The sequence below is a fragment of the Sphaeramia orbicularis genome, chromosome 8, assembly GCF_902148855.1.
Source record: "Sphaeramia orbicularis chromosome 8, fSphaOr1.1, whole genome shotgun sequence".
NCBI lineage: Eukaryota > Metazoa > Chordata > Actinopteri > Kurtiformes > Apogonidae > Sphaeramia > Sphaeramia orbicularis.
The window spans coordinates 52,580,039-52,605,974 of record NC_043964.1 but is presented as its reverse complement, the minus strand read 5'-3'; the positions used below and the strand labels follow the sequence as shown (position 1 = coordinate 52,605,974).

At 40.3% G+C, this 25,936-nt stretch overlaps 1 protein-coding gene across 10 annotated transcripts in view; it reads right to left on the bottom strand.

The window, feature by feature from the left end:
• nfixb (nuclear factor I/Xb) overlaps positions 1-25,936 on the bottom strand; it is a 217,686-nt gene that overhangs the window by 130,387 nt on the left and 61,363 nt on the right. For 6 of the 10 annotated variants that reach the window (XM_030141290.1, XM_030141292.1, XM_030141293.1 and 3 more), the window contains one exon: positions 9,966-10,497. In XM_030141290.1, the coding sequence (XP_029997150.1) occupies positions 9,966-10,497 (532 nt within the window). Of the gene's footprint in view, positions 1-9,965; positions 10,498-10,979; positions 11,139-25,936 lie in introns of those variants that run through there. The other 4 variants (XM_030141297.1, XM_030141291.1, XM_030141294.1 and 1 more) reach the window with 1 other exon arrangement.

Genomic DNA, 25,936 nt, shown 5'->3' with positions numbered 1-25,936 from the left:
TGGACTGCCACGGAAACGGCCCAGCACGGCATGGCGGCTCAGCGTGCCAACCAGGCCAGTCACTGACACTGCCTGGAAATCACCCAGAAAAGGTAGACAGGAAAAAAAAAAAAAAAAAAGCTACGTGACCATGGCAACTCTATTCATGTGCATTTCTGGACAGCCATCCAATGCACAGAGGGTGTAGGGTCATTTATGTCTAGAGTGTGTTACTGCGCTACGATTCGTTGCTAAGGTTTAACCTTTTTCTTTTTTTAACCCATAACAACTCGGTGCTACTTTTGTGTCAGTTCCCAAATAATTTTTTCTCTCTATTTAACCTTTCTTTAGTGATTTATCATCTTTTATTATAATATTATCCTCTGCATTTTTCACTGAAAATCAAGTATTTTCATCTATTTAATTTCATGTATTTAATTTAGATGTTCATGAAAACTCAGTTAATTCAAAGGTTATTATATCAAAACAGAGAAAACTGAAGAAATTTTTTTTTTTTTTTCAGCAAATATATCATTAATTGAACATAAACTCAGTGTATCCATCCACTGTCATTGATCCAACTTAATGTGTTTTACTGGTTAATTAATGTTGTAGAAGATGACTGTGTTTCCACAGTAACTACGGAGCCTCTGAACGCCCAAATGGGTCATATCTGATTATGATTTAAAGCTGAGAAACTGCATCATTTATATGCATTGATAGGTTTAGTGGATTGATAGTTGTTAAATATTTTAGATTAGTAGATGCTTTTGGTCGCCAGTGGATGTTTGGGTCTTTATGGGTTAAAGTTGTGGTGTAAACACATAGAATTTCTGAAAACTAAATTTAGGACACGTGTTACTCTGATAAATAAATCCAAACAAACAGCACAATTCCATAAACTTCTTTCCCCCTAATCTCCTCCACATTCTTACCGCTCACCAGGGAAAGAAAGGGAAAAAAAAACACATTGTTTTGCTATCTTTTATGAAATTTATGCATCCAAGCTGCCAATAAGAATTCAAATGAGTCTGAAATTATAGACGAGAGACTTGAGCACTGACAGTTGACGGGTATAATGAGAACGTTACCATCCAAAATTATGCCTGTGAAATGGAGCTGGCCGTCCGAATGAAAAGCAAACAGACGGAGAATTTGAGTGAACGTGTCAGGTGATTTTTTTTTTTTTATCTTCTTCTTCTTCTAAGCGGGAGCCCTGGCCTTGAGTGTCTTCAGAAAATTACCTGAGTGGAGGATGATGAGATATAAATGTGTTGAAATTTAAGTGATACGTGAAGGTATGTATATGGAAGGAGTCCAAAGACAGTGTGTTGGACTGATAAAACACACAAAGAACAGAAAAAAAGCACAGAAACATGACTGCATCATCATTAAACAGCTGCAGAAAACAGTATTATTGCCGTTATTATCGCCAAATCTGCTAATGTGAGAGCAGAGCCGTGAAGAGCACTGTCCAAAATGATGTAAGTAAAAAAAACTGTCTCTTTTATTCTCCCTCGTTCAAAGTCTAAATCCCCTCTCTTCAATTCTTTGTCCCTTCTTAAACGCTGCATTTGATGTTCAGCTGCTAGGAGACGAGTTTATTTATCCTTTTCCCATTAATTAGAATATTTTGCGCCAGCAAACATGGAAGTCATCGCATTAGCGCCTTGTTTACACCCACCTTCCCTCAACTGTCGCCTCTCAGGATGCAGGAGACAGGAAACAAATGCTGCGTGCTCAAGTGACGATAGAGAAGGGAAAAAAAGGAAAAGAGGCACCCAGGTGCACTTGCAGACACTTAGAAACACTAACACACATGGTGCCAGGGTTTCTGAACTTCTGGCAGAGAAGTTAATTAGCAAAGTTAGTCTAGTTTTCAAATTAAAAGCTATGAGAATGAAAAAAAACAAACAAACAAAAAAAACCCCACAGCAACATTGGCCTTAAAAAGAAAGTGAAAATAGTGCAAAAAGATGTGGAAACATACATTTATGGATTGCGCATTATGGTCAATCGCTTCTTTGCACACTGAGTTTAATGCCAGGACCAGGACCCCCACCCCTGCGACCCCATATATTCACTCTGTTATTTCAGGGAACAAAAGCGGGGCTCTTGAGGCCATGGGTGGATCCATGAAAAGGAAGAAAGGAGTCCTGCTCCTGGTCCTGGCTGAATAGGGGCCTTTCACACTTAGAGAGGCCTGTTTACTCTCCCTCAATAATGGCTCTAATTTTCTGATCATTATTGAGTAATTCCATCCACCCCCACACCCACAGTTTAATGCTTTCTCCCATCACTCACAGCACCACAGTCCTCGTCGGGCCCTGGTGTCTCTGTCTGGACTCTTCACTTCCTTTAAATTCATCACTGCTTAATCCTTTCTGCTGCTCTGCCTTCAGCAAGAATACGCCAAAGGAAAATATTTTTTAAAAAAAGAGAGAAACCATTCAGAATTTGCCTGTAACATTTGTTTTCCACGTGTGATTTCTACTCTCGTCTCATTGGTGAGGAGCCATGCTTGATCCTCCATTTTGTTTTGGACCTGAATTCACGGCAGCAGCACCATCACACTGAATATTCGCTCCGCAAAAGCCGGTGGAACATATTTTAGAGAAGGGGGAGGAAAAAAAAAAAAAAAAAAAACAGGGAAAATGTCTGGTAACGCGATAGCTATTTTATTACACACACACACAAAAAAAATAAGTTTGAAAGCTTGCCTCTTTTCCCGGCCCCCGCCTGCTGCGAGAAAGCATCCATACAGGAGAGAGGTGTTGGTAGGGGGCGTAAGGGGACGCGCAGAGGGGAAGAAGTGTTAACCCAAAACAAGGATATGGGGGAAAAATGTTAAAATGAGAGGAGAAAGAAAGGATCAGAAGGAGAGAAGTTGGCAGAGGCTGTGTGTCGGTTTGAAAAGCTGGCACCTTCTAAACAGAGCTGCAGCTTTGGGTGCCAAACGCTGCCAACCAGCCCCACCAGCCTGAATATCTGCCCTCCCTCTCCCTTTGTTTTCACCATGGCATTTTGCATCATCTTTATTCTACGCTTTTCTCTTTACTTTATATCAGTGCTCAATATCATCCTAACAGCAATGACTGACATTTATTACCACTAAATGACAGAATAAATACGGCAGAGGAAAAATTGAAGACAATATTTATTCATCTATTCATTATTAGTATTCATTTCAAGGATTTCGTTTGTATTTAAGAGGATTTTGTTTGCGTATAATTGCTCTGAAAAAGCGTTTCTGAGTTTTAAATAAAAACAAGAAACGCGCGAGATATGTGAAGGGGAGGGTGTAGTCGGCAGTGTTCCGGTCCCGTTTTCCGTATGGAAAGAGCTGTCCCAATTACAGGGCAGCGTCCCCGCGCCGTGCTCCACTGGACCGAGGGAACCGATCAGAATCCGCCTGCTGGGAACCAGCCCAGCCAAAACAGGAGAAGAAGAAGAAGGAGAAAAAGATGGTACCCTCTCCACTTCGCCTTCCTCTCCTCTTTTTTAACCCCTCACCTCTCCTCTTTGCCCCTCGGCCAACCCCCCCACCCCCCCCGTGTGGGTCTACGTATGGTTTTTAGGGGACAGACAGATTTCAGGCCTGGCGCCTTTACAGACAAAAACACAGGACTGCTCATGCAAATTCACACACAGAAAAGGGATGGTGTTAGGGACCAAAAATAACACACAGACTCAAAGTGTGCGCTCATTTTTGTTCGTGTTAAAAAATTACAAAAGGAATACAATAAAAAAATACAACAGATAACCCCTTTTTCAAGGACTGAATGCCCCGTTTATTTTATTGCATTAATTTACTTAGTATGCATTTGACTAAGTAAGTTAAAATAATTAGATTTCTGTTCTGTTTGGTAAATGTCAACTATCATTTGCTAATGGAGTACGAAAATCCTGCAGCAGAATAAAAAAAAGAACTAACTTGAAACTAAATTACAAAGAGACACCATAACATTTATTTATTAGCTTTAATTATACAAATAATTAAAAATCACTGTACAGTGAAATTAGGAAATAAAGCTAATCCATGTTGCCCACAATAAGCACTTTCTGGTACAAGGAATTTTTCTATTTGCAAAGCTAAGACCTGACCTCTGTTTCTAAATTAAACTTAATTCAATCATATACTCAGTCTTTTGTGTATGTTTTCCAGTGTTATTCACTAAACTGGATAATTACAGTGAATATGAAGCAGGTTGGCCTGTTACCAAGCCCATACAGCCGCTCAGCTGTCAGGCCTAAAAGTGTGTGAGGAAAGTTGTGGGAGAAATCGGTAAAAGGAGGACAGAGATCGGTGTGATTCTGAACGGTGGGTATGCTTTCACTGAGTTCCATGGAAGCCCTATCATACTGGAATAATCTGTTTACCAGCGATTCCTTACACTCCACACACTCCACTCTTCCTCTCACTCTCACTGCGACTATAACACACACATAGAAACACACTGCAAAAAGCAAGTGGAAAAACTGGGGGATCTGAAAACAGGCCAACACTGGGCCGTCGGAGGCCCCGGCACTGCTGACACTGTCCTGCCATGGCTGGTTTTATTTGGATTTATTTGATTTTCTTTAGTTTTCGCTATAGCTGAAGTTTTTATTGGGTGCATTATTTCGAATGACAACAACGAGTAAGAAAGTTTCCGTTGAATGCGTCGGAGCAGCGGTGTTTTTCACACTCCCTCGGCGCCGACACTCCTCTGTTTCTCTGTCGGCCCGGGTTACAGTCCGGTGCCAGAACACTGGAGCACAATTCTTTCACGCCGTCCAAAGATTTTCTACTCTGCACAACACACGACTCAGCCAAGGAAAAGAGGGGAAGAACGGTCCATTTTTTCCCCTTTTAATCATTACTATTCCGTCTTTCTTCTCGTGCGCACCACTTAGCGACTGAGTGAATGACAGGACAGCAGAACTAATGTTACTGCTGCTACAATCTGCTTTGTCTTATTCTGATAAAACACTTCCACAATGCACAACCACTCTGGCCTGCTTCTTCATTATGTAACTGCATCTGATAACGCTGCCTCCTTTTGAAGCTCAGGATATTGGGCAAAGCAGATAAGATGTGTTTGATGGATTAGTGTGACGTGAAGAGGCGTTAAGTCTCAGTCTGGCCGCCTGCCTCCCTGTTGATTCCTCTCTTTGTTCGCCTCTATTAAAAGATACTCTGTGAGTCATTTGTAATGTTAGGACGACACACTGATGGGTAAATGAACATCTCTCAGGCCCACAGTTACAACCAGCAGCAGGAGAAACACAGCTGGGCAGCATTTTATATTAAGGTACACATATTGACATTAACTAGATACATACTAGTGGTATAATGGCTCTAGTTCTTGTAAAGCTCTTAATGCTTTACTCTGAATGACCATATTCTACAACTGCAAGGCCATTACTCACAGTTCTCCCCATTATTGCCTATTGATAATAAATGTATTGCATATGAATTGCAACCTTACCATATTCAACAATTAATCAGTATATGTCAGACAACAAGTGAATTAGTCCTGAGCAAGAATTCACTCCCATATTCTGAACTAAAATGTAATTTAATTCCGAGTTATTTCAGTACTATTAGCTCTTGTAATTTGGTGCTTTGTCATAGACCATATTAAATGGGAGTTAAGACAGAGTGATTATTCTTAAATTATCTTCTAAGCCCTATAATGAAAAAAAAAAAAAAGAATATTAAAATATAAAAAGAATATTAAGACTTTATATATTCATGTAAAACAACTTCCTTACCCATCAATATGAGACAATAGATGGTAGATAATGACTTAGTAACTGCAGAGTGTGATCCTACAGAATAGGTTCTTGACAAATGATTGTTTGACCCATGACTCGAACAGTTCTATCCAAGAGGAATTAATTAATATAGAATGACTAGAATTATTTTGCAGGAGATTAAATCTGCACAGAGGATGATATCAAAAATACTTTAAGTGTGAGCCATCCTTTCTTGAACATTAAAACTCTGCAGCTGGTTCCAACACAACAAACACATAAGCAGGTGCGCACTGTACCTACTCTTCTAAAGCGATTTTCAAGGGTAATTAGATTGTTTAATGCACTGGTTAACGCCACAAAAATAATGTGGACAAAGCACATGTATTTTGTCAACATTATCCCTTCTGCAGCCAGACGCTGACACTGCAAATCCAATGATGTGACTATTGCACATGTGCACACTGCATGGACAATACTGAAATGATATAGTGTGCAGGCCTCGCGTACATGTAAGCTAATAATCAGCCACTAAAGGGTTAATGTGCATGCCTTGATATAAAGTGTTACCCACAGTTGGCTCAGCACCTCTCTGCTCTGTCTGTCTGCAGCACAGAGCAGATATGGACGCTGCACTCTCAGAAACATCTTTTTATCATAACGGCACAAGTAATGAAAGCCATATGAGGTGTCTTCAGCTCCAAACATGACTAATGCTGGAGCTGCGCTGATTCGTCAGACTGACAAATATGGAACGTGTCGCTTGAAAAAACATGACCCAAACCGGGTCTCTAAGGTGGTCAGCGCCCAACTGGTGATCCAGACTTTAGCTTCGACAGGCATGTGATCAAAGATGAGATCAGACACTCCCCCCGCCCGCGTATCTATCTCTCACTTCCTCCACATCCCAGAACTATTAGCATTATCATCATCAGATGCAAAGAGGAGAAAATGACCACTTCTGGGGTTGACTCTCATCAGTCCGCGACAATTATATCACGCTCAGTACAAAGCCAGGTATTTGTCAAAAGGAAATGATGGGCTTCTTTTTTCATTGGTGGGACCTTGTGCTGCAGCTGTGGAGCAGGAGTGCAGATGAGAGTGGAACTCTGCCCTGCTGAAGCCGCTTTGATCTGTCCCAGCTAGCCTGCTCTCATGGCCCCGCCTGCAAGGCCCAAAGTCTATAATTGGACAAAAGCAGAGACACATACTGTACTGCAGGGAAGCAGAGACAGAAGGGGTTAGAAGGAGGGGAGGGGGGTGTATCTCCTGTTCTGTCAATCACGCTGCTTGAAAGCAGAGAGCCCCCCCCTGCAGCTGGCGACAGTGACATCAGTGGGACAAGAGAACTGAAACGCCGCGGCAGGGACAGGCGGGTTAGGCGGCTACGGTCCAATCATCAGGCAACTGGCAACTGATAGCTTCCGCAAGACACAGACACCCTGGAATGGGGAGCTAAGAATAAAACTGTAACGCTGCCACCCCAAAGGTTAGAATGGAGCCACTGTCTGCCTGTCCTCTGTAAACTCTGGTTAACCCCAGCCAGCCGCCTCAAAATCAGAGCTGAGGCAGAGGTTTTGTTTTATGTTATACGAGTAATTGCCTAATGTTTTGCCTTTTCCATTGTAGCCACGCATGCAAGGTGCTGCACGGGCTGACTCTGCTGTGGAAAAGCTGAGAAGGATCAGAAGAATAAACTCTCTGACAACGGCAAACTAACTCCAAACCTGCCTGCAAATGCATTCAGCTCATTGGACACAAACACAGGCAGGGAAAACAAAACGCTTTTTCCACTTTGAAAAAGAACAATATTTGAAAGAGATTTATATAAAACTATGATAAATGTCTTGTACACATACACACTCATAAAGGCTACAGTGTAGCGTCTGTGTGGGGGTGAGTGGCTGCTGGATTCTGGCACAGCTAAAAAAAAAAAAAAAAAACTCCGGCTTTACTCCGATACTCCGAGGGGCACCAGGCTGCGCTGGGAGCTAATCTGAGCCGCGGTTCGCCACGGAGCATTGTGGAACAGGAAGAGGCGCTCACCGAGGCCCCGCAAAACTCAAGCAGAGTTACACACTGAGCTGAAAGGAGCCTGGCATGGGGTACTCTGTCACAGAGGAACGCTGCACCTCCCTGCCAACCAGAAGAATTAAGGCCCTGTAACTGTATGCCAGTCTGTCTGTCTGTAAGAGGAGCCTTTACTGTAGAGCCAGGATAATGGCAAGAGGGCAGAAGGAGGCTCTGAAACTCTGTGTGTATTGTGTATGTGTGTGTGTGTGTGTGTGTGTGTGTGTGTGTGTGTGTGTGTGTGTGTGTGTGTGTGTGTTGTGAAGAACATTCAGTGTTTACACCTGACTCTGCCTGCAAACACCTGAACCATGGAAACATACAAAGTGGATATTACAGAAAGGGAGTAAAAAAGGGAAAGGAATTTTGAAAAATTATAAACATTCAATCAAAATTATAAAATATTTATGCAAAACTGTAAAAGTAGATAAACAAGTATTATCTAACTGGGCTTGAATTTTTAGTCTAAATTACACTAAATGCACAGCATCCAGTAAATTTGAAGGATCTACTGATGAATGCTGCCGTGGCCTTTAGTATCTGTTTTTATTTGAATTAAAGGTAAAGAACATTCTCTACATTTTTAAGCATCTTCACACCCCAAATACTTGATGTTATTTATTATTTAAATTTGCACTGGTTGTACAGGCTGTGAATGCCACAAAAATCTTATTAAAATTTTTAACTGTTATTTCAACAGAGTTCTGCTGTGCAAAGATCAATTCCATAATTCTTCATTATAATATACAAAAATAGCTTGCTTAATTGCCTCAAATAAATAGCTATAATAAAGCATAATAAAGTATAAATCAAAACACTAAACAAAATCAATAAAAGTAGTTTCAATAACTTAATAATCAAGTTTCCATTTCTGATTGCTAGTGACACAAAGCGAAAGGTCAAACATATGAATGACGTTTACTAAAATATATTAAATACATGTATTACTTACATTTTAATTAATATCAATTGGCAATCTATCCATGCATTTTTCAACAACTGCAGAATCTGAAAAAGCTGAAAATTCCAACTAATCAGCTTCACAGTGTGGATAATTTCCCCTCACACGCGGGTTTGTCTACAGCAAAATATTTTCTCCGCCTATTTTAACTTTACGGTCGCAGCAGGAAACACGTGTGCTGATTATGGAAAACTAAAACATGTCATAAACAAACAGAGCCAGAGTCATAAACAGAAACAACTTGTGTGCGAGTCCTTTTTTTTTTTTGCCTTCAAGTGGATGGAACGGTAAGAACAGCAAGAGTGAGCTGTGTTTGAGGGAGAGCTCCTGTGTGTCGGCAAGGCAGTGGGTCCACTGGGGTGTGTGTGTGTGTGTGTGTGTGTCGGCAAGGCAGTGTGTCCACTGGTGTGTGTGTGTGTCAGCAAGGCAGTGTGTCCACTGATGTGTGTGTGTGTGTGTGTGTGTCTGTCGGCAAGGCAGTGTGTCCACTGATGTGTGTGTGTGTCGGCAAGGCAGTGTGTCCACTAGTGTGTGTGTGTGTGTCGGCAAGGCAGTGTGTCCACTGCTGTGTGTGCCGGTGGAGGAAGCGCGAAGGCTGAGGAGGCTGAAGCTGCAGACAGCCTGACTCTCCCTGCCTCCTAAACTAACCTGGGATAGGGCCAGCTGTCACCGCGCTCTCCAGACCACCACCACACACACAAAAGAACCCACAGACACACATCACACAATAACATACACATGGATTACGCACACATGACGAGTCGCGACACGCACGCGCTTCTCACACACGTATGCACACGCAGATAAACAGGTTTGCAGATGCTTTTGTTTACACATGGCACTGGAAACATGCACATTTGGATTTAGACAAATTTGCACACAAATACTTGAACAAATGTACCAATGCAAACATATCTCTAGGTAAACACAGGTTTTGAGCTTCGCTGTCAAATTCTCAGAATCTCTTTGAACCAGATAGAAACATCTAGACATCAGAGCTAAAGATGACACTGTGCCGACTGTCCTGTTAAATGTGAAGATGCGGTCCTTATCTTAGTCCTGACCATGTTTGTTGTGTTTATCGCAGTCTGGCATTGGCTCAGCTTTGTGAAGGGCAGGGTCTGGCACTCAAATCTGTGATTCACATGTTTAAGAGTGACAGACACATCGCACACTGACCTGAACGTGTGTATAAGTACACGCAAATGACACATACCTGGTGTGTGGACGAAGTAGGCCAGGTAGAGGTCCAGCTCTTTGACCGTCACTCCGATGTGGTGCGGCTGGACACACAGGCCGTGGTTGGAGCACTGGGGCGACTTGACCAGCCGCTCCCCGTCTGTGCTCTCCAGGGGGCTGCCCTTGAACAGGATGACCATCACCAGGTCCAGCCGCCACACCTTGTCGGCTTGGCGGAGGCAGTCGATGCGGCGGATCTTGCCCTTCTGGTCGGGGTTGGACAGCACGCAGCAGGGGGGCTTCTTCCCTGTGATGGTGAGCACAAAGTCCTCGCGGAACTCCGGCCGGATGTCCTTGCGGAGCTTGGCCAGCAGGCGCGAGGCCCACTTCTGCTTGATCTCCGGCTTCTCACCCAACAGCTCGTCCTTCACGGCGCGCTCCTCATCCTTGGTCATCCTCTTTTCGTGCTTCTTGAAGTACTTGCGTTTACGGGCCTGCAGGTTGAACCAGGTGTATGAGAAGGCACGGACATGGGGGAGGAGGGCCTCAATGAAGGGATGAAATTCATCCTGATGAAAGAGAGACAAGGGATGGGGTTACTCTTAAAACTGATGGGCTCCTGTTAAAGTGAGACTTTCATATTGATAGTGAACATGCAAATGATTCAATAAATGTAACATGGTATAATAAATATAATAAAGTTAAAAAGAGGCAATTAAATATCATAAAATAGTAATACGTAGATTATATTGTTATTTGTAAAATAAGAAAAAATATATAACTATTTTAAAATGTAAACTTCATAATGAAATTCTCAAAAATCAATGCAAAAAATTATGGATAACAAAATAAAATTAAAAAAGCAATAATCTTAAATATAAGATGCAAAGCTATGCCAACTGTTCAATTGCCTCCTTTTTTCACAAGTGAACACTAAAAACACACACAACAAATACAAAATTCGCATGCTAAAGCAACTGAGAAGCTGTGCCGAGGTGCGTTCCCGGTTTTCTGCTGGAAAAAGAGAAGTTATTCTGCTGTACCATAATACCTTCACTACATATCTCTGGGCAACAAAGCCCAGATCTCGCCATAGCGTTCCTGTGCCAGGGTTGCCACACACCGGTCGCTCACCACCGCCAAGCTTTGCCGCCACAAGACCACTGTTGAAATGTGCAGCTAAAAGATCAGCCATACCATTTCCTATCTGTGCTAAACCATGCAAAAGGGAGCTCCAACCAGACTCACATTTCCACAACAAACTGAAAGCAGACAGAAATCACCACAGAAAACCACACTGCAAGAGGAAGACAGACGGCCTGGTAGTTACCATTTTGCACTCTCATCATAAATTTGGCACAGCGTTTAAAGTGAAAAAAAAAAAAAAAAAAAAAAAAAAAAACAATCTCCTGCACCAGTTTTTTTTTTTTTTTTTCCTGTGTGTGTTTCCTCCCGCGCTCCCCAATGTAAAGCAAGTGCTGGTTTGGCAGGGTGAGGAGAATTAGCAGATGAAAAAAACTTGGGGGGTTTTAGAAAAAAAAATAATTAGCAGAATATGCTGCTCACTAAAAACAGCGGGCCAAAGTTTAAAAAAAAAAAAAAAAAAACTGCAGATTTTTAGGAAGGAGAAAATTCACGTTTCACTGCAGCAGGACCACAGCCAACAGCTCATTAGACAAAAGCACAAAATGACACAAAGAATGAAAAAACTTGTAGCGAAAAAAACAAAAAACAAAAAAAAAAAACTGTCAAGTAAAAATACAAATGTTAACAATATTGCACTGTGGGAGAAAAAAACTTCAACAACAGGGAGAGATAAAATAAACAGTCCTTTGTGCTTTCCAAAAAATAAAAAATGAACCTTGGAGAAAAAAAAAAAAAAATCCTTGGCAAAGTGTAATTGGTAGTGGTGTCTGTTCTGATCCCTGGGCCCGGCGCAAGACTCAGAAACACACACACACACAAACACACACACACACACAGATGGGGGGGCCGGGGAGAGCAGAGCACAGAACAGGGAAAAAAATAGAGCCGAATCAATGTTGGACGAGCGCATACGACCGCTGGCAAAGCCGAGTGCTGCTTCTTTTTTCCCCTTTTCTCTCCAACTCTCTCTCTTTCTCTTTCTGTTTCTCGCTCGCCGTCTCTCGTCCTCTCCACGTTCTTTCCCTAACCATTGCTTGAGCCTTTGCCAACACGAGTAGGGCCCACCTATTTGGCAACAAGATGCCTGTAGCCCAGCCAATGCGTTAGCTTCAAGAGCTGAAAGGGAGGGAAAAGAGAAAGAGGGAGGGTGAGGAGGGGGTGGGGGTGGTGTGGGGTGTTAGTGGCAATGAGAAGGAGAGAGAGAAAACGAGAGTGAATGAGAGAGCAGGAGGGAGCAGGTGGGAGTGGAAGAGAGCGCGCAGCCTTGTCCGACGCTGCACAATTTGCCAAATCGACAAGTTCCACTCTGACACGGAGGCAAAGTTCAGGGGAGCAAGTCTTCTCCCGCACCAATCCCAGCAGCCCTCAGCCTGCCTCCATCTTTACTATGGCCGCCGCCGTCGCCTCGTCTCCCTGTCCTTCCTCTCACACACACAATCCCCCCGCCCTCCTCTGCGCCTCTCGGTCTCTCTCTACCCCTCTCTCTGCTTGCATAATGCCACCTTGGCAGAGGATGGCAAAGAAGAGGACACACAGCTTCAGAATCCCTCCAGACCCCACCACCGGCAGCTGCTCATGGGTTTACCACAGCAAACAAAGAGGGAGAAACAAACCCAGGGCAGCCACACTCCTCTGACTGCACACAAACATCAATGACCAGATGATTTAGAGGCACACATAGGCACACGCTAAAGGCAGAAACGCTTGCAGAATTAGCCTCGTGGTATTGACCAGCAATGCCTTTCCCACGAATACTCCAAATTTGCTTCCCAAACTCCCAGCGGGATTCAGCAATGCAATTCGGGCTGCCGCTGCTGCTGCGAGAGGCTGCCATGTTGCCTCATCAAGAAGGCTGTCATTCATGGATGCACCTGCTCTGCAGACAGCCTCAGCAGCTCGTCTGAAAGCTCTGCGCTGCTAAATCATACGCTGGGAATGAAGAAACATACACATGAAAAATTAGACAAGAGCAAATCATTTCAACTGCTCCTTCACAATTCAAAGGATATCAAAGCAACGAAATAGCAGCTTTGCAACTAAGAGCAGAAAGAATTTAAATATCATTAAAATAGTCATAGGCATTTTGCAGGAGCTGCAGGCTTTGATGAAATGTGTCACAATGTACCATGACAAATGGAGCAATGTGGTACCAAAAGAGAAGCCACAACCTACAAATCATATTCTAGTGTGGCACAGACTCCAACCCATATCATATCATCATTTGTGTATTTTTTTCCACATAAAATAAAATGCAAACCCTATCATTCCTACTACCACTGTACCTGCCAAAAAAGAGAGAAAACAATATATTTTTTGCATACTGTTAAACTGTGCTGAATATTTTGGGTTTATTCTCATGAAAATAAGCACAAATTTACACTCTTCTAATAACAATTTAGGATTTTGCTCTAGTGACCAAGGCTTTTATGCAATGCATCATCCAGACAGACACTCCAACAGACCACCACGTCTTACTCATAAACGCCTCGGCTGCCCTTGTTCATTATGTCAGCTCATTTCAGCTTCATCTCAGAGCCATGAAGGCAACACGGCCTAATGAAATCCTGACTCTCACCCATCATCTGTTAAGACAGAAGAGAACAACACATCTCCACATTCATTCCCAGCCCCTTTGTGTGTCATTGACCGGTGCTGAAGTTTGATGTACGAGTAGATAATGCAACAAAAGGAAACCAATAAAAACCAAAAACGGCGGAATGGCAGCTCCCATTGTGGCGTGTGAGAGACTGAAAGGTACCATCAGAGTCAAATATGCAGTAGAAACATCTTAGGAGGCGATAACTGGCACTTCAATGTGACTCAGTGTGTCTGCTTTTCAAGAAAAATCAAGTCTCTCTGGGGTGACCATGCCAAAATGCAAATAAACCACCATTCAAATGTCACTGGAATTTCACTACAAGGGAGTTTAAGTCATTTTCCTTAGCTATGCTGGTTACTGAATTAAGAAAAAAAAAAAAAAAGAAAGAAAAAGTCATCTTTATTTTCTAGTTTTAACTGTTATGCAGATTCTCTCAAAGTGCCTAATCTGGTAGGGGAAAAAAACAAAAAACAAAAACCTGCTGTGTACAAACTCTCCGTGGGTGAGAGGATCCACATTTGCATGTCTACTTTATCTGCTGTGCCACACGCTGGGCCTGTATCCTCGGTATCATAAAAAAATATAGGCTATGCTTATTTACCTCCATGTCTGTTAGGTTATCAAACCGACATAAAGCCGACGCGGAAGGTGTCTGTCGGTTAATCTCCTTACCTGGAAATTAAATTAAGGCCAAATGCGCTTGGCCTTTAGCTTCAAATCGGTTTTAATATTAATTAGCAGTCGACGCTGTCTTTGTTTTTGTCTATTTTTTTTTTTTTTTTCCATAAGCTAGCTAATGACACCTACCTGTTCACCTATCAAATTAGCTGAGCGCGCGCCTCCTTACCTTTGCCTCGAGCTGTCAAACCCGTATCCGGTGTGCGCGTGATGCAGCTGCTGCGTCACTATATTGAGGCCTGAATAATAAAACTGTCAAACATTCCCCGCGCGCCTTTTCACTAATAGACCGACAATTAGAGTCATGGATTATTTTCTACAAACATGTCTCTCTGGCTGACTCCCTCAAAATTCATCCAAATCCGTTAATAAGACGAAAAACTCAGCCAAAACAATTAAAAATGCACCATCACTTCCTCGTCTCTGTCTGTCTGTCTGTCTGTCTTCTCACAGGGCACTTAAAATATGAATGGTTTAAAGAGTGCAGACATCATCGACGGGACTCTGCCAGGAATGACATGAAAATGAAAAAAGCTGGAAAAGAATAAAACGGACTGGCATTTCCACAAGCGACATATTTATTTCTACACCGTTACTAAACCTGCAGTCAATTAATCCCGCGAGATTAGAGCCTAAACTCACGTGCACGCGCAGAAAAACTGTCAAACAAACGAGGCCCTAAGTGATATTGCTAAAGATGCGGAAATATAGAGTTTTGTTTTGTTTTTTTTCTCTTCTGTCTCAAAGATAAATTTGTATTAAAATATAAAGATGAATTTCAGAGTTTATGGGACAGAATAAACCGAATAAACCTCAACATTAAAATGTGTTTGAGGCCACTTTTCCGTCGCGTGAGCGTCTATTTCACGTTTCCAAATTCGTTCTGCGTCACCATATAGCCGCGAGCCAGCAATTTAGCAGATTTTAAACAGTCCTATGACAAGACAAAAGAAATGATTTTCAAGTCGTGTATTTTTCGATTCCCTGCACGTCTGACCGAGACTGTGGAGTTGGCTGCCAACTTCAGCTTAACTCTTTCAGTGAGGAGAGAAAAGGGTCTGGAACTGCCTTTGCATTTTCAGCTCCATTTGATTCTGCAGACAAGAGTCCAGCATTTAACACACACAATATAAAAAGACACACATTCAGAAAATATACTACAGCCTCTTTATAAGCTTTTCTTTTTAAATTATTATTATTAATTATGTTATCAAATCCCCCTATGATTTATATTTTAGTCACTTAGATGTAGAAAAACAGACACAAGTCAGATTTAAAAGCTAGAAACACATTTTGGCCGGTCCTTTAACCCTTTCATGTATAGTGGTCACTACAGCGGACAGCTATTCTCCAGCTGTTCTCTTGTATATTCATGGGTTTTGTTGTTTTAGTTCATATCAGCCAACACAGTGGACGCTTATACATCATCCCATAAACTGCAATTCATTCCATTACTGTAACTTTGCTGTTCTTGATAAACCTGATCTGCAGTAACATGTTTTAGTGTAAATCAATTATTTGTGAGACAAACATTTGTTTGTTTTTTTTTGTTTTTTTTTTGCATATTACCTCCATGAAGTGAGTAATAACTAGCAGTAGAATATGTTAAAATGTGAGAAAACATCAGATTAGTAGGATTAAAATCTTTTCATTTGTTTTTATCTCATTTTCTGATATTGGGTTTTGAACACGTTTCTTTACTTCAAAAATTAAACGCATGGACATTTTTGTAACTTCATTAAAAAAAAACTCGATTGCTTTTTTTTCTCATGCCTAAGGGGGGATAAAAACAAGAAGAAAGAAAAAAATCTTGACTATGGTTGTCATAATTCGTGCATGAAAGGGTTAAAATAAGAATGTTGGAAAGACAAATCTTAATTGTTGGGGAGTTCTTAAATATATCAAATATGGTTTTCCCAAACAAATTTCAAAGCTCTTTAAAACCAAACGCTCTAAAACTAAATAATCAGTTGATCAACAGAAAAGAGCATTAACAAAGCAGGTAGCAGGAGGCTGTGTTGTCTACTAAAAAAGAACCTCCACATCCCCTAAAATGCACCTAAAATAAAGAATAAAGGGACGTGTAATTAAAATTACAGGGCACTTACAAGAATCTTTTTATTCCGGCAACCTTGCCTGATTTTCCACAAATGATAGAGGTAAAAATAAGCTTTGTGCCAAACAATCAAGCCAAATAATCAAATCTCTGGCACATTAAAATGCATTGCTTTTTGTTACAATAAATCCTTGGCTTGAGAGTTTTGTTCTCCAACCAGCATTGAATGTTTCATCGACATAATTTCAGCCCTTCTGAATTCCTGCAACATGTTTCTGCATCACTTGTCAATATCTTTAACCTAAGAAACACAGGCCAGACTTGGACAATGGAACAACAAAAGTGTCTTCCTGACCCATAATGCCCGGCAGCAGGCCTCTCCTGGCCCTGCTTTGTCCTGAGCTGTCCTGCCTCCGTCCTGCAGTAAACCTGACCTCACAGAGGCCACGCTGCATCTCATTAGACCAATTAAAGGCCGGTCTGGATAACCCGGGGGCCTCGCAGCAGCCTGGCCCTTCATTAGCGGCGCTCTGCACCGGTGGGGCTCTGCTCCGTCCTCTCCTGCCCGGTCCAGTGTCCCTGACCCCGGACGCAGAGCCAGACCAGAGGACATCTGACCAGCCAGGGTTAGAGGACACCGAGAGGAGATTCAATCATTCACTTAAGAGAGCAAAGATGCTGGAGGGGGCAAGTGTGCATGATAGTTACTCTGTGAAATCTGCTTATTTTTTGTCAGAACTTGTCTTAAAACGTGTTTGGCCCAATTATACAATCTGTTTTGCATTTCAAAGTAGCAGGTGTGTCTCATCCAAAAGCTGAAGGATCTGAACTTTTAGCCTGATTCTATAGACAGCATATCGTCCTCAGCCTGCAGTGGTTATTTCTATCCCAGAGCTGTGGCTGCTCTGGACCAGAACATATAATCACTACGTCACTTTATAATGTAATTGCATTCTGCTGCGATGTAATAGTAACAGAACACACACTCAGGACATTCACACACACTTTACTTAAAAAGACTTAACACTATAGTCATAACGTCACCTGTATATTCTGCATATTTGACACTTGACTCATGTTTTGTGTGTGTGTGTGTGTGTGTGTGTGTGTGTGTGTGTGTGTGTGTACTTGACTATTTTTTTATACTTACATTCTCTTTACTTGACTGTTTTAAATTTATATTTTTATTCTTGAATGTATAATTGATGCATGTATTTCTGAGCACCTTACAGAATGAAAAACTAAATTTCGTTGCACTGTACAATGACAGTAAAGCTCATTCTATTCTATTCTATTCTATTCTATTCTATTCTATTCTATTCTATTCTATTCTGTTCTGTTCTTCGCTGTAATCAGAACAAGCCCCAGAGCCTGCCGCTTGACTCTCCATTGTTATCGCACACAGTAATCACTCCTGTTAATCATTAGTATCTGAAAAGTGGGGTGGGAGGACATGGGATTAAATTTTAAAGACGAGCGAGGGGGAAAAAAAAAAAGAGTACAACACAACTGTGGTGAGCAAGTGATGCGTAAAGATCCACGAAAAGCTCAGCGCCAGCATTTGTTGCACTTATCTGAGTTTACAAACCAGCAACGTTACTATGTGTGAAAAATCTGCAAGCAATTTGTGGTGACTGCGTGCTAACGTGCCCGGGGTGGGCCACGGGGGGAACCAGCCCGACCAAGAAGCACGCATGGCACATTCCAGTCCCACAAAAGGGGCTCCACTGCCTGGCTGCTGCTACAGAGACGGGCCTGGGCTGTCGGACCATATGGGTCTAGAGCTGCTGGGTCGGCCCTGCAACGCATCAGCTCCTGTTTGGACCCAAGGTTCAGCAGATCCTGTTTAAACCTTTTAACCTCTGAGCCCTGATTCCAGGTAAAGGTTCATATATTAACCCTTTAACCTCTGAGCCCTGATTCCAGGTAAAGGTTCACATATTAACCCTTTAACCCAGGGGTGTCAAACTCATTTTAGTTCAGGGGCCACATTAAACCCAAATTGATCTCAAGTGGGCCAGACCAGTAAAACAATAGTATAATAACTTGTAAATAATGACGACTCCAAATGTTTCTCTTTGTTTTAGTGCAATCAAAATTAAATTATGAAAATATGTACTTTTACAAACTATCCAAACAAAAATGATGTGAATAACCTGAAAAAAAACAAGATTTCTTGAAGAAAAATAAGTGCAATTTTAACAATATTACACCTCAACTTACCATTTATACATGCATATTATGGATTGGATCTGCAAAGGCACAAAATATTTAATAACAGGAAGTATAATGTTAAAATTTTACTTACAAAATTTCAGGTTTTTCAGATTTTACTGTTAACGGATAGTTTGTAAATGTTAATATTTTCATTAATGTAAGTTTTTACACTAAAACAAAGAGAAAAATAGAGAGTTGACATTATTTATAGGTGTAATATAATGTTATGTTTTTCACAATAAACTAAGAAAATTTGACTCATTATTTATAGGTTATTATGCTATTATTTTAGTTGAGATCACATTGTCCTGTTTGTGGAACCTGAACTGAACGAGTTTGACATCGTTGATTGTTAATATCTGAAGTGTAATTTTTGCAAATTCATCCCGCGGGCCGGACTGGAACCTTTGGTGGGCCGGTTTGGGCCCCCGGGCCGCATGTTTGACACCCCTGCTTTAACCCCTGAGCCCTGATTCCAGGTAAAGGTTCTGCTGTGAATCTGCGTCTGTTTCAGGTTCATTAAAGCTGCTGTGAGTATGTGCTTGTGTTCCTTTTCTTCAGTGGTTTTGTTTTACTGTGTGTTTTAGGGTCAGAACAGGTGGAAGAACAGAAAAAGACAAAGAGAGGAACTGAAGTTTGACAGGTTTGGACTAAATAAGGCACTAGAATGGACATCAATAAGAGATTTAGGATGTTGAACATCAACTGGGAACTGGAACACACTGAACAACAACAAGGATTTGAATTTGGGCCCAGGAGGTTTAGTTTTGGGCTCGTTGGGCTCAGCTATCTTTAGACACCTGGTTGAACTAAAAAGCAGTTAGATGGTCAAAAAAAAAAGAATAAAATAAGCAACAAAATGAAGAAAAACAGCCAAAATGATCAATAATATGAACAAAATAAGCCCCAAACTGAACCAAATTTGAGAAAAAAATTTAAATAAAAAAACAAAATGTAGAACAAAGAAACAAAATAAGCTACTAAATGAACAAAAATAATAAAAATATTTACAAAATAATAAATCACATGAAAAAATATGCAAAAAATGTAAAAAATGAAGTTTGAAAAAAAAAAACAAAACAAAAAAAACAAGAATAAAATAAGCAAGGATTAGAATTTTGGCCCAGTAGTTTTCTTTTTTTTTTTTTTTTTTTCTAAATCAGTCCAGCTGCTTTTTGGTACTTGATTGAACTCCAAAAAACAGTTCCATGGTCAAAACTCTGTAAAAACACAGCAAATAAATAAATAAATAAATAAAGGACAGTCATGAAAACACTGCAAACAACAGTAAGAACAAAAAATGATAAAGAAAACAGTGTAAAAAAAACAAGCAAACCCCAAACTGTCTATTTTTATAGTGAGTCGGTCTCACTCACTGCTCTGTGTTTTACCCCCCATTCCACAGGCAGTGGGGAGTGAACTGAGCATGCTCAGATGTCTATGGAAAGAACAAGGTCTGTTCTATCAACACGTTTTGAAATTTTTCCTATTGAGCAAACGGTTGAATTTTTCTGAATATTTAAAATAAATCATCCATTCAGAACGCTCACCACAGACACATCAGGGGTTCAAGGGTTAATGCTGCCCTCCGAAAACACAGGCATGAATTCACTGACGGTTTAGTGATAAAAAATTAAGATAAATAAAACAATCGCAAGTAATCACATCAAGGTTAATTTATTCCAGATTACTTGAGGCTATTTTCTTATCATGATCCTCTTCAGAGATTTTCTAAAACAATATGTGTTTCTGCTTGAGAAGGTACAGAACGTGTTGAGACGCGCAGATGTTTTTGCATCGGGATGATAGTATCGATGAGTGTGTGGAAGAAAACGAAAGGATATTATAGTGTTAGCAGGATTACTTGCATGTATTACAGAAAACATCTACTTAAATGTCATTTGTAACATATTTGGAATTATATATTCTGTTGTCGTATATTATCATTGCATCTGAATGAATGTGGCATTGACGTAATACTGCACCTGAAGACTCACTCTGAATGGATGTTAACACCTGCTGTCCAGATGTGAACGGTGTAAGATGTATGGAAACACAAAACCGTGTCATGTTTTGTCTGATAAATCAAATAAAGAGTTGATTTCTTTTTCTGTTTAACCTTTTTTTTCCAACAGTATCATGTCAGAGTGAAAACACAGATGAAATAAAACTACAGTTCAATGGTACATTTGTCTTCCCCTGGTTTCTGTGGTGCATTTTGTTGGAGGAAACAGTTGAAAAAGATCATCAGAACAGATCACAAATTACACTGTTTACACTGTGTAACTGCACTCAGGTTGGCTCTGCTGTATGTGTTAACAGAGGAATACAAAACACACACTTTACTATTCCATAACGGAAATTACACAATATGTTAAAAACTGCTAATACTCATAAAATCCTTATGCATTATATATAAAATGAATAAAAGTATAACATAATCTATGTGTGATACACGCACACATGCAGTTAATAAACATTACCTTCTATGGTGCAGATATTGGACGTCCACTCAGTGTATTTTTAAAGGCTGATACAATAACAATAGTTTAGAGATCACAGTCAATTATTCAGCTGATATCAGCCCTGAAAAAATGTAAGTCATTAATTATTTCTTAGAAACCAGATAACAGCGGAATTGAGCATTTGAGTCAAAGTAATGAGTTAGTGAATATGGATCAGTGAACATTAACCCTTTGATGTATGAATTATGAGAACCTTTGTCAGGATTTTTTTTCCTGCATGTTTTTATTGAAAAAAACAATGCGATTGAATTTTTTTTAATAAACCTATTTTTTATGGAGTAACAGAAATGTCCACTCATCTGGAAACATAATATCAGAAAGGGATAAACTGTGTGAAAACTATGAAATAAAAACATTTTTAATGCAGCTAATCTGATGTTTTCTCACATTTTAACATATTCCAATACTATTACTCACTTCATGGAGATAATATACAAAAAAAACTTTTTGTTTAAGAAAATTGTTAGAGTCTAATAAAAACTAGCAATTGGTTTTCACTTAAACATGTTCGTGCAGATCAGGTTTATCTAGAACAGCAAAGTTACAGTACTGGTATGAATGTCAGTGTATGGGGTGATGCATGAGCGTCCACTGTGTCGGCTGATATGGAACTAAAACAACCAAACCCATGAATATACAAGAGAACAGCTGTAGAATAACTGTCCACTGGAGTGACTGGTATGCATGAAAGGGTTAAAGTCAAACATTTACACTTACATTTATGCATTTATGCATTTGGCAGACGCTTCTTTCCAAAGCAACTTACAGGGGAACAACCAAAACAAAAGAATTAAATACAAGAACAGATTAAAGACATAACCAAACCAATCAATAACTATGAAAATGAACCCGAAATTAATGGTAAAAACTAAAGATTGTGCTTTTGGTTTTTCTAATTTCTCCTTTTCTTTCAGCTCTCAGTTAAGGCGCTGAGTGTTTGCTATGGGCTGTTGTTGAAGCCCAGTTCAGCCAATATCAATAGTCTGTAAAACATCTTGTCAGCGCTGATTAATCAGCCCAACTGATCTGTCTCTAGCAGATATATTTTGAATCAGAGGCTTATGGGAAATTATTGATGCTTACTTTCAGAGCATATGATGCAGAATTTTCCATAAAATCTGCTGTTTGGATTGAACTAAATACAGTCAGTCATATTTTGCATTCAAAATCCTATATAATAAAAGGGAGGTGGACTCTGTGTGTGTGTGTGTGTGTGTGTGTGTGTGTGTGTGTGTGTGTGTGTGTGTGTGTGTGTCTCGGGCATCACATTAAATCCGTACAGAGCTGACTGCTGCAGTTTGGCATACTAACAGATTTTTGGTCAAGGAAGAGACTAGCGCAAACGGTAAGTTAATAGGACCAATATTTTGGGAGATATTAGTAATTATAGAATACAATACCCTTACAATGGCCAATCATGTTGCTATGCCCAGAATAATCATTGAAGTGGCTTACCTAGCAACAGATAAACAATAGGGCCATGTTGTCATGGCGCCAAATGTCATGTGCAGAAACAGACATGCCAGCTGAGAGGTTATTCAACTGAAAATGACCATGGAATTTACCAAGAAAAGAAAGAAAGGAAAGGAATGAACTGGATCAGAGGATCAATACTGTAAATTATATCTTACCAAGATAAAAAAAAAAAAAAAAAAAAAACCCTCAGATTTAGAAGTGTTTGATAATTTATCTTTTTTTAAGAGTTCATTTCTTGCATACATCTGTAGACATGCTTATTTCTACATTCAACAATCGGAATTCAAGAAATCTTGTTCAGTGAAACTCTCTTGCTGCATGGACAGACATTTCACTTGTTTTTTGTACCTTTCTCCTCAGATTTAGTGTTTTTATCTTGTTTTTAGACACTCCTTTTTTGCAGTGTAGAAGCCATGGTTCCCCATGGGTCAACGTGCTTGTACATATATATCAGTACTCCCCTCAAGTACATCTACTCAAACTACACACATACGGTATGTATGTATGTATGTACTGATGCAGTTCACCGACATGTGTCCTGATACTGATGATGTTCCAGCACTGGACACAGGTTCACCTCATGACACGTATCACAGGGGCTACACTGCAAAAAAAGGGTACCTAAAACTAAGATAAAAATACTAAATCTGAGGAAAAAGGTGCTGAAAACAAGTGAAATATCTGTCCATGCAGCAAGAGAATTTCACTTGACAAGATTTCTTGAATTCAGATATTTAAATGTAGAAATAAGCATGTCTACAGATGTACGAACACTAAAAATAAGAACTATACTCTTAAAACAAGATAAATTATCTAACACTTCTAAATCTAAGTTGTTTTTTTTTTAATCTTGGTGAGAACCAAATAATTTACAGTGTATTTTTTCACAGACACTAGATCACAGACATTTCCATGTGTCTGTCCACGACGCACAATGTGAAGAATGTTGGACGAAGGAGCCGCCCTACGTCTCGCTGATATCTGTGCGTGTGCACGTGAAACACTGGCCATGCCGGGGCAGGCCGACTCAGCACCACAACAGCCATGACGGAGTGTTTTCTCACTGCCAGCCAACCGACTACTGCTGCTCACAGCGCTGCCAGTGCAGACTGACGACTGCCTGGACTGCATCCCTTTTATTGTTTTCAGCCTTAACCCATAAAGACCCAAACATCCGTCTACTGATCTAGACTGTTTAATACCTGCTGATCCACAAATCCTATCAATACATGGAAATAATTGGTGTAAAATACAGTTTGTCATCTTTTCATGGTCATCAGATATGACCCATTTGGATGTTCAGAGGCTCCGTAGTGAACAAGGAAACACCGTCATCTTCTACAACATTGATTCCCCAGTAAAACCCATGGAGTTGGATCAGTGACAGTGGATGGACACACTGGGTTTATGTTCAGTTAAGGAGAGATTTACTGAAAAAGTCACTTTTTCTTCAGTTTTCTCCGTTTCTGATATAATAACCCTCAACTTTAATCTGAGCCTTTTTGAACATCTACATGATCAGTGAGTTAAATATAGAAAAATACCTGATTTTCACTGAAGTGCAGAGGATAATATTAGAATAAATGGTGATCAATCACATAAGAAAAGTTAAATATAGAGAAAAAAAATATTTTGGAACTGCCACAAGAGTAGCACTGGGTCTCTATGGGTTAAGATGTAAAGTTCATCATTTGAACCGCTAAAGTTGGAAAAAAAAAACTTAAAAAAAAACAAAAAACAGACCAGATCCTTTTCACAATTTCACCAGCAACAATTTTCTGAAAAGAACCTCCAAATAATGAGCAGTTTGCTGCCAAAACGGCTGCTAGAGAAGACAAACTTACAAACAACAGCCAGCTTTTAGCAGCATTTGGCTGTTTGCGGGTGTTAATTTTCTACCCTGGTAAAAACCAGCTCTGTAATCGGTAAACATGGCACGCTTGGCCTGCAACAAATTCATTCTCTTTTATCCTACATCTCTGTGTTGGTTTGATGGAAGCTGGTGCATTTTTCATGGAAATGTCAGCCACATTTGATCCTACCCGAAGTGAGATATCATATAATTTTAAGTATCTAAGCAGTCATATCCCACATTATCTTTGATGTAGATATGAGCTTGACACACATCACAGAGAATTACAAGCACATTGATTTACCAATAGACTCAAAGCAGCGGATATTACACCATAACCACTGTAATGAAAAGATCTCTTCGCATACTCATTTGGATTTAGAATTTCAACACGTCCTGAAATGAAAAGGCTCTCCAGGTTCATGTGTTAACTTGCCGCTTAACAAAGCTGTAGGGCTTTACTCCTCTTTTCAAAGAGATGAGTGTGAAATGCCAAAGTCAGCCTTTCACACACCGCTCGGAGAAGAAAGTGAACTGAAACAACACGATTGTGTTTTCAAGCCCCGAGACGAGTGTAGCGAGCAGAACGCTAGTGTTTGGGAGCCGTTTGAAGGTAAACCCGACTGCAAACACTGCTCTTACACTAAAGTGAGATTTGAAACACGAACACGGCACAATTAATTCGGCGTTTGTTTGCAGTGTTTGGAATGTGTACACTTGCTCCTGTAAGGTCGGAGCTTTGTGTGGTTAATGAGTAATACAGCTTTGTCTCCACCCTCCACTTCTCCAGGTGCAAAAACCACTCAGGTCCTGGTACTGCGGTCCTCTGGTACAAGAGGACACTCTGCACGAGCACTCCCAAAAGCATTTACCTGCTGCCCCATTATGTGTGTGAACCATTTACCACACTGAAATGCTGCGATGTGCTTTTCTATGTACAGTGACTAAAGTGATTAAAAGTACTTTTAATCACTTTATTGCATATTTCACTTTAACTCAATAACTCATCTATTACCAATAACTCATCTGTTTAACGTCACTCTTGCACTTCTATTGTCTATTTATTGTCTCCTCAACCCCTGCCCTGCTGTTTATAGTTGTATTCTATGTTACAGTTATATTCGATTCATTCAAGCTTTATTAAGGACACAAAAACTTCGTCCATAGGATAAGATAAAAAACACACATACACACACACACACACAAAAAAAGAAATAGCATAAATCCATATGTCGCTCGATCGCCAGTGAGACCACATTTTAGACATAAACCTTACAGAACTAATCTTGGGTCAGACCAGGGCTTGTACAATTGAGTTTGATCATTTTGTAACTCTGCACATAAATTAATAAATAAAATAATAATAAATAAAAATAATGCATTTTATTTGGTGGCGCCTTTCAAGTCACCCAAGGTGACTTTACGGACAATAAAAAGCATAAAATTACAACATCAAACA